Below are 10,423 nucleotides of genomic sequence, written 5' to 3' on the forward strand. Positions count from 1 at the left end.
TATCCTTGGGTTCAGCATTCTGGATCCAATTTTTCTAGCTTAGAAAATTCAATTTCAAAAAAGTGGGTATACAGACTGGCTTTCTTTAATAAAAGCATAATAGTGTGCTGGGAGGTAACAGACACCTATTATCCACAAAGCCTTTTAATCTCTTCTGTATTAATTCTTCTATTTATAGCCACTCAATATATAAAATGCAGCTGCCTGTAGTATTTCTCCTAGTTGTAAACAACACAACAAAGTCTTAGCTTAATTAAAATACTATAAATAGGGGGAAGAATCCCAATTCCTCTCCCTTTTCTTCTGCTATCAATAGGATTAGAATATTTCTCCATCCAACTTTGCCTTCAGATGCTTATCACAGGCATTCTCAGAACCACCAGCTAATGAGAGGTATCAGCAAGTCAGGGGGGAGAGAAAGAGGCTTATTTTCCAATTATGAATGTACTGATTCATTAACACTGACTCAAGCATTCATTTTAGATTCAGGTTGTCATGGACTTGGATTTAAACAATAGTGGCATGTGGATCTATGCCATTTTTCATCAATGTAGTGTGGGGATGCCATTTAAGAAATAGCAGAAAAAAGGAGCTGAAAAGGAGTAAAATATGCATGGCAAGGCCAAAACTATATAAACTTGTTGAAGAATTATAATTATTTTTACTCATCATTGGCAAATCTAAAAATACATTATAATATTGGCTTATTCTACAAACTTTAGACAACAGGAAATTCAAAGTAGAGAGGTCATTATCTGGTCTAATATTACAACTTTACTAAAGACGTGGAAAAGTTAATGGCAGTATTAGTTAAGGCATCAAATTACAATATTACTATTACTGTTTTTAACTCTTACTATTATTCCTCAAAACCTATGAATGTACTCAATATTTTTCTAAAACTGTATCTCCTTAGTAATACACCACTATAGTCAATTTTTAGTGAAAAGAATCATATTTTCTTAATTAACTGTTATCATTCAAGTAACCATCTCAAACACATTCTTTTGCCTAACCTAAGTGTGCTTTGGACTTATGAGAATAATTTATACTATTTGTCATACATCAGTAATTTGGATATCACCCTCAGAAATTTTGTCCATTTCCAGGCATCAATTGTCCTATTATTTTTTTCATATTTTTCTTTAAATTGACAAATTTTATTTTAATTAACTTGACTTAAGCAATAATATGATTAAAATCAAGGGATTGGTGTGATAGCTGTATGTTTTTCAAATAAACATTAAAATAAAGCCCAGAGTCTACTGTCCGTAATTGTTATCAGCTGGAGTGTTAGTTTGAGGCAAGCTACAACTCTCACTCCTTTTAAAGCTACTGAAAACTGAGATTTTTTAGTTGTTCATTGCAGATCAACTTAGCCTATCCTGAGTGATGAGGAACATACCTTTTATATTAATAGTTGTCTACTACCCTTCAAATTCTTCATTGAAATTCCTTTCAAATCTTGTAGTTGTCTCCAAAACTGTAAATGTAGAGTGAGAATCCAAGAAGCCTAGCAAAAAGTAGCAGCTAGGAGGCAAAGGTTTCAGTAGCTGCAAGGACCTGGGGAGAAAGAGTTTGAAATTCAAATTCTGCCAAGTAAGAAGAGTTTGATAAATATCTTAGACTTTTCACTAAAACCTCAGAAAAGCCGCACCTTATGAGTAAGCTTAGGACTAAGGGCTCCAATCTAGAATTAAAAGCAAAATGGAAATAAATCCACTATAACAGAACCTAAAACAAGCTGCCATTTAACATTAAAGGCATACGAACTGTGGTTATCAGAAACGGGGTGAAGGCGCCTGGGTGGCTCAGTTGGTTAAGCGACTGCCTTCGGCTCAGGTCATGATCCTGGAGTCCCAGGATCAAGTCCCGCATCGGGCTCCCTGCTCGGCAGGGAGTCTGCTTCTCCCTCTGACCCTCCCCCCTCTCATCCTCTCTCTCTCTCATCCTCTCTCTCAAATAAATAAATAAAATCTTTAAAAAAAAAAAAAGAAAGAAAGAAACCGGGTGAGAGGAGAAAAAAAAGTGGAGGAAAATTGGATGGTCAAAAGGTACAAATTTCTAGTTATAATGTAAATAAGTACTAGGGATGTAATGTACAACATGATGACTACAGGTAACACTGCTATATGATATATAGGAAAGTTGTCAAGGGAATAAAGCCTAAAAGTTCTCATCGCAAGGAGAAATGTTTTCTTTTCTTCTTTCTTTTTTGAATATTGTTTCTATATGAGATGATGGAGGTTAGCTGAACCTATTGTGATAATCATTTTACAATTTATGTAAGTAACACTATCATGCTATACATCTTAAACTTACATAGTATACCAATTATTTCTCAATAAGATTGATGTGCCAATAGCTTAGCTGTCTGTTAGTACAAACTCAACTTTCTTTAGAGAGAGGATATAAAAATGTATGTTATCTCTATAATGTATCATCCTTTAAAACAGCTATTATAAATATGTTAAAGGACTAAAAATAAGAGATGAACAAAATGGGTAAACAGGGAATCCCAGAAAAGAAACGGGAACTCTAAAATAATCAACTTGAGATTCTAGAGCTGAAACATACAATATCAAAAAAGAAAAATATACTGGATAGATTTTAAAAGATTAGACATTGTAGAAAAAAAGAACAGTCAATTTCAAGACAACCCTCACTACCTCAGAATGTGACCTTTTTTGGAAACAGGATCATTGCAGATATAATTAGGTAATGTGGTGAATCACAGTATGGACCCCTAATCCAATACAACAGTGTCCTTATAAGAAGATGGCAATTGAAGACAGAGATACAAGGAGAAAGTCATGTAAAGATGGAGGCAGAGATTAGAGTGATAGAAGCCAAGGAACATCCGGGTTTATCAGTAGCTGTAAAAGAAAAAAGGATCCTCTCCTGAAGCCTTTGGAGGGATCTTGGCCTTCCTAATATCTTTATTTTGGACTTCTAGCCCCCAGAACTGTGAGACAATAGAATTCAGTTGTTTTAAGCCACCCAGTTTGTGATAATTTGTTGTGGCCACCCTAGGAAATGTATACAGGTATAAAGCAAATGGAACTTCCATAGATTCCATATATTTCTTATTAAGTTAAACAAACACTCACTATATGACTCAGTAATTCTGCTCTTAAGTATATATCCAAGGAAAATGAGACTGTATGTCCACAAGAAAACTTGTATATGAATGTCCATAGCAACTTTAGTTATAGTAATCACAAGCCAACATAAATAGAATGTCCATCAACAGGAGATTGGATAGACAATATGGTATATTCATGATACTAAACTCTACTCAGAAATAAAAATGAATGAACTCATAAATGCAATAATATGGATGAGTCTCAAAAACATTATGCTGAGTAAAAGAGGCCAGACACAGTATTGAACATATTGTATAATTCCATTTATCTGAAAATCAGAAAAAGCAAAACTAAGTTATGATAGAAATCGGAATAATGTTTCCTTCTGCAGGTTTACATCTAAAGGGTCACGAAGAATGTTCTGATGTAATGGAAATAGTCTACATCATGACTGGGGTGTTGATTATGCAGATGTATACATTTATCAAAACTTACTAACTCTCTTTTCCACCTGCTCCCTCCCTCACCCCGAGTGCCGCTCTGGCAGCAGGGCGCTCACTCAGAGCTCCAGGTCCTGCTAAGCTAGAGCCTCCGTTGCCTCTCTCCAGCCACCATCATGATATCGACCTGAACCTCATTAACAATGATGAGATGTTCTCCAAGATACAGGATGGCGAATGGGTTATGCCCAGAGATGGAGAAGATGGTCAGTAGGACAGAGGGTAATGCTGATGACTCACTAAGTGGTGGAAATGCCTCCACTGAAGGACCCAAGGGTGAAGGGCCTGAAAGCACAGTCATCACCGATGTTGATATTGTCACAAACCATCACTTGCAGGAAACCAGCTTCACAAAAGAAGCCTACAAGAAGTGCATCAAAGATGACATGAAACCAATCAAAGGCAAACTTGAAGCACTGAGGCCAGAAAGAAGAATACCTTTTATGATAGGGACTGCAGAACAAATCAAGCACATCTTTGCTAATTTCAAAAACTACGTGTTCTTTATTGGTGAAAACATGAATCCAGATGGAATTGGATTCCAGATGGTTGCTCTGCCGGACTACCATGAGGGTGGTGGGACCCCATATATGATTTTCTTTAAGGATGGTTTAGAAATCGAAAACTGTTAACGAACTTGGCTATGACTTTGGATGTATTACCTGTTGCCATAACCGGCTGCTGCTCTTCACCCATGCAATACCAGGACCAAGACCACACGACTCCTGTCATCTTGAGCTCTTCATTAATTTTGACCTTGATTTACTTGGAGTGGAGGCATTGTTTTTAAGAAAAAAAAAATCATGTCGTATAGGTTGTCTAAAAATAAAATGCATTTCAACTCATTTGAGAGAATGCTCTTTGTTTAATACATATTTAAATCCATCCTGTGTTGAGTCCTGGAGAAGCAAGAACTTGGTTGTGGACTACTGCTAGAAAGCAGAAGACTGCAGATAACTTCTATGGTGAAAACTACTTCTGGGACTGGAACCTAAAATACAAGATCCAAATATCTTCATTCTGAGTTCAAGTAAAGGGAAAGGCCATGCTCATAGCTGTGCCAACATTTGAAGTGGATTCCTTACGTATTTCATCACTGACAATCACAAGCGGAAGTAGTTAACTCTGGAAGAAATTACCAAAAGAATAAAAAGAGATTAACACAGTTGGAAGCAAACACAACAACAAAACAACTTACACTAACTCTACACTTAAGATCTTCGTATTTATTGAACATATATTATATCTCTATGAGTAATTATTAAAAAAAAAAACAAAAACAAAAACCCAAAAACCTCTCAATAGAAACACAAAGAGCAAAGTTTGACTTCCACTCCTGGGTAGAATGGAGAGATATAAGGTAGGTCAAATCTCCTGTCAAGGACAACTAGGAAACCCAGTAAACTACAAAAGCCATCTATGTCAAGGCTCAGAGAACTGTAGAAACCATGAAGACTAGATGGATTAAGATGCCAAAGACAGAAAACCATGAGATCTGAGCTGAGGGTTTGCAGATGCTTTCTCTTTAGGAGTTTTTGCCAAATTTCTGGCAGGCAAGAGGGTAACAAACCAGACTTTGCCCAGTGAGAAGTGACTGCTAGGGTCAGAAAAACAGAAGAGGTTTGGGGGGTTTCACATTGCTAGAGAGATAAAATTGTAGACTTGATGAGTCTCAATCCTACTGCAAGTTTTCTGTTCCAGATTTTCCAGATCCCACAAGGCTAGAGGCTAACAAGTGAAGGTGAAAACTTCATATTTACTTAGGAAACTCTACACTCTGGTCTTCAATTTACCTTTCTGACTTTATTTTTCAATGTACCATAACCTATAGATGCTAATCAGAAGGAACATCTCACCTTTCCTTCCCTTTCCTTTTTCCCATTCCTTCTTCCCTTCCCTTTACTTTCCTGCCTTTTTTGCTTTGTTAACGACAGTTTCTATGCCTGGGTGGCCTTTTCCATGACATGTCTTCAAATAGGAAAATTGATCTATTCTTCAAAAGCAATTCGAATACTTTTTGTGTGACTTTGGGAAAATTTCTACCTTATTCTGAACCTCAGTGTTCTCTAACAAATGAAGATGAAATATACCTGCAAGATTGTGGTGAAGATTAAAGAGACAATATAAATAAAAATATCATATTGAGTACCTAGCACATTAAAGTTCTTCAAAAAATTATTCTTCACAAAAGCTATATACAATAAATTATATTTTCATATACAACAAAAAAGAGAAAAATGAAAAGTTAAAAAACAATATCACAGGGGTGCCTGGGTGGCTCAGTCGTTGAGGATCTGCCTTCGGCTCATGTCATGATCCCAGGGACCTGGGATCAAGCCCCGCATCAGGCTCCCTGCTCAGCGGGGAGCTTGCTTCTCCCTCTCCTACTCCCCCTGCTTGTGTTCCTGCTCTCACTATCTCTCTCTGTGTCAAATAAATAAATAAAATCTTTAAAAAAAAAATAAAACCAATATCACAGTAGAATAAAAACAGGAACTACATAAGAGTATATATATAGCAAAAATTGTGAAGAGCCCTATACTGAAAGCTAGAAAACATAACTCAGAGTAAATAAGAACTAAATAAAGTAATATACCATGGTTATGAATTAGAAAACTAAATATTTTAAAGACATAAAATTCCCCAAAAGCTTATATATAAATCCAAAACAGTTTCAATCAAAATTCCAGCCAGTTTTTTGGTCAGAAATTATGAACTGATTTTACTTGTTTGTTTGTTTTAATTTCAGCTTTATTGAGGTGTAATTGACATAAAATTATGAAGGTAATTTAAATTTCCTTTTTTTTTAAGATTTTCTTTATATATTTGAGAGAGAGAGCATTAGCAGGATGAGGGGCAGAGGGAGAAGCAGACTGCCCACTGATCAGGGAGCCTGACACAGGGACTGATCCCAGGATTCTGGGATCATGACCTGAGCCAAAGGCAGATGCTTAATCGACTGAGCCACCCAGACACCCAATGATTTAAATTTCATATGGAAATACAAAGAATTCAGAACTTTTTTTTTTTAAAGGTTTTATTTATTTGAGAGAACGAGAGCCAGAGAGCATGAGCGGGGTGAGAGAGCATGAGCGGGGTGAAGGGCAGAGGGAGAAGCAGTCTCCCCACTGAGCAGGGAGCCCAATGCATGGCTCGATCCCAGGACCCCAGGATCATGACCTGAGCCAAAGGCAGATGCTTAACCGACTGAGCCACCCAGGTGCGCCAAGAATTCAAAACTTCTAAGGAATTCTTTTTTTTTTTTAAGATTTTATTTATTTATTTGACAGAGAGAGAGTGCATAAGCAGGGGGAGTGGCAGGCAGAGGGAGAAGCAGACTCCCCACTGAGCAGAGAGCCTGACATAGGGCTCTACCCCAGACCCTGGGACCTGAGCCGAAGGCAGACGCTTAACCAACTGAGCCACCCAAGGGCCCCCTAAGGAACTCTTAAAAGATAATTCCATTACTAGATATCACTATGTTTTAGAAAACCATAGTAAATAATTAAGGCAGTATGATATTGGTGCAAAGATGGATAAATGACCAGTACAACAGAATAAAGTCCAGAAACACACCCATACATATGTGGAATCTAGTTTATAACAAATACAACACAATATAGAGGAAAGATAGTTATTTCCATAAATAGTGTTGGTGAATTGGATATATCCATGAGAAAAAATTTTTATTTGAATCCATACTCAAAATTATACATTGGACTATGTTAAAATTAATGACACCTGTTCATCAAAATATTTTCAGACAGTAAGATGGCAACCTAGATTGAAAGAAGATATTCTCAATACCTATATCTGACAAAGATTTCATATCAAACATATATAATGAACTCCTACAAAGTAATAAGAAAAAGAGAGATAATCCATTTACAAAAAAGGGGCAAAAACTTGGTCATCTCACAAAGAAAGGTAGAGAAATGGCTAATAAACATTAAAAAATGTTTGACTTTATTGGTCTTCAAGAGAAAGCAAATTAAAACCAATGTGAGATACCATTGCTCCCATCTGAATGAATAAAATGAAAAAGTAGGAAAGTATCAGGTGAGGTGGTGAAGCAACAGAACTCACATACACTGCTGGTGGGAGTGAAAATTGATACAACCATTTCTGCAATATCTACTCAAGCTGAATGTGTGCATAGTCTATAAACCAGCAATTCCCTCTTCTGGGTATATATTCAGAAATAAAGACATTTACTAGAACATATATAACAGCACTATTCAAATGCCCATCTGTGGAAGTATAGATAAATAAAATATGGTGTAGTCATACAAAGGGATACTATACAGCAATGAAAAAAAAAAAAAGATCTATGAAGGGGCACCTGGGTGGCTCAGTCGGTTAAGCGTCTGTCTTTGACTCAGGTCATGATCTCCAGGTCCGAGACTAAGCCCCACGTTGGGCTCCCTGCTTAGTTGGGAGCCTACTTCTCTCTCTCCCTCCCTCTGTCCCCTGCTCATGCTCTCTCTCTCACTCTCTATCTCAAATAAATAAATAAAATCTATGACAATATGGATGAATCTTATAAACAGAATGTTGAGCAAAAAAAGACACAAAGGAATCATAGTGTGCTCATAGTGTATGATTCTATTTATATAAGATACAAAAAGCCAAAACTCATCTGTGCTCTTAGAAGTAAGGATAGTAGTTATCTGAGGGAGAAGTAGTGACTCAGAGGGAGCCCAAAGGGGTTTTCTGGGGGGTTATAGCTTAATCTGGGTGCTGGTTACATGGATGTGTTCAATTTGCAAAAATTTGTCAAGCTGTATACTTATGATAAATGTACTTTCTGTATGTGTATTGCATTTTAATAAAAAATAAAAAAAAATCTTTCCCTTCCCTTCTCTTTCCTTCCCTTCACAGATAAAATACTGGCAGATCCCATGGCTTTTCCAGTCACGCTTAGATGATAAATAGTCCCTTCGTTTGGGCATTAAAAAAATCTACTCTAGCCTAATAATCACATAACTTAAGCCTGGTCCAAGGTAACCATCCCAACCTCAAACTCTTGTCCAATATATAGCTTCCCATCCCAGTGGGGGCCTGCCCTAGGCGGGGAAGCCCACAGAGGAGGCAGTGATGTTCCTGGTCAGCTTCTTCATCAGTTCCCAGCTACTCCTTATGCTCGCTGGCTGGGGCTTGTGTAAGCCCTTAGATTCAGGCCAAGGCACAGGGCACTAGGGGAATGGCACTGTTTTATATGGCCAGAGCACTGCAGTGTACTTTGCTCTCCCGGATGCTGGCTCCTATGAAGTGCTTTGTGGGTTTTTTGGAGAGTGTCCTGCTGAGACCTCAGAGGCTCCCTGCCCCAGGCTGCCCAGCCCCACATACACAATGCTTGTCCTCCAGCAGCTGCGTTATGAGCTGCTCCCAGGCCTGGACTTCCAAACATACCCTACACAGACCCTCTCCCTTGGGGTCCTTTCTCCTTGCTGGGGAGGCTTCTTGAGCATGATTCATTTTGTGAAGCTTTCAGATCAGCTCCATCTCATGGAATCTATATCTTTCCTTCCTGGAAAAACCTGCTCTTTGTGGAACTGTAGATTGGTGCCCATACATTCCTCTCTCTGTACTCTGCTCGGGCTAGTCACTCACCTTCAGATGGCTGGATTAGGTTAATGCACAGGTCTTCACGTTCCCCAAACTTCCGAGGTGCCCTTAGAGCTCCCTGACTTGGCATGAGGTGAAGGAAATCGACTCCTTTTCTTGTACCTGCAGAGTCAGTGAGTAGGCAATGCATAGTACACTGACTATTCTCTCCCAAGAAATCCCCTCTGACCTGGCCTGTGGGACATCATTGCCTCTATGCTCTCAAGGTGAGTCTCTTAGCATTTTGCTCTAGTGCAGTGGAGACCCAGTCTGGTTCTTGGTATCTCTTGGATTGTTCTCAAAGTGAGATAGCAAAGTCTCATTTTAACATCTTCTTACATAATTAATCTCTTTCCTCTTCTCATCTATCATAGGTTTCCTCTCTTGGCTTTTGTCACTTTCAATCTTGTGTTTTAGTTATTGATGTGCATATTAAACTTCCCCTATTAAACTATAGATTTTTGGAGAATAGGGTTCAAATTTGATTTAACTTTGTATCCCCCATAAAAGCTAGTGGAGCACTGGTACAGAGTTGGAGCTTAATGCATATCAAGCAAAGGAACAGGTAAATAATTGAGCTGCCCCCTGCAGGACTGACACTTTGAGCAGGGTTACACCTGAACTTTTGGTATCCCCAAAGGTTTCCTGATTTTCTAACCATGTTTAAAACACACTCATTCATTTCCTATTTACTCAACAGATATTTTTTGAGAATTTATTATGTGCCAGGTACTGGGTAAGTGACTGAGAGTAACATAGACATAGCCTCTACGTTTTTGGAGTTTAGAATTGAATCGGTATGAGTTTGACGTGAGAGATGAGTAAGTGTTGGCTAGGTGGACAGAGAGAAGAAGAACCAATCCCTGCAGGAAAGTAAGTGCCAAATACTCTTGACTCAGAGGTGAGAATGTGTGGATGTGTCCAGAGAGAGAATGTAGGTGAACCAAGCAGTAACAGAAGAGCCTGAAACAAGCACAGCCCAGGCTTGCTCAGTTTTGCTGTGGAGGATGAAGTGATTCTACGGAACAGACACAGGTAGGCTTGGGCAAACAACAGTTGTCTCTGAGGGTGGCTCAGCATGGGGAAGTCATATTCCTTAAAAATATGATTTACAGCATCCTCTAAATCCTTTGTAAATGTACTCATCCTGGTTAATGAAAATAAGCACTGAAGTATCTTTTTGTGATAGTATCTGTCTCTCAATTGATAAATAACCTTGTCAATTTTACA

At 38.2% G+C, this 10,423-nt stretch overlaps 1 protein-coding gene across 1 annotated transcript; it reads left to right on the forward strand.

Moving 5' to 3' along the window:
• Positions 1–3,756: 3,756 nt before the first annotated feature.
• On the forward strand, positions 3,757–4,218 carry LOC123858336 (translationally-controlled tumor protein-like). Its single transcript, XM_045895403.2, has one exon. The coding sequence runs from the start codon at positions 3,757–3,759 to the stop codon at positions 4,216–4,218; it is 462 nt and encodes a 153-aa protein (XP_045751359.2).
• The last annotated feature ends 6,205 nt before the right edge of the window (positions 4,219–10,423 follow it).

Source organism: Mirounga angustirostris, unplaced genomic scaffold, assembly GCF_029215605.1.
Source record: "Mirounga angustirostris isolate CCGP_5_RB_7025 unplaced genomic scaffold, mMirAng1.0.hap1 SCAF_4, whole genome shotgun sequence".
In the NCBI taxonomy this organism is placed as follows: Eukaryota; Metazoa; Chordata; class Mammalia; order Carnivora; family Phocidae; genus Mirounga; species Mirounga angustirostris.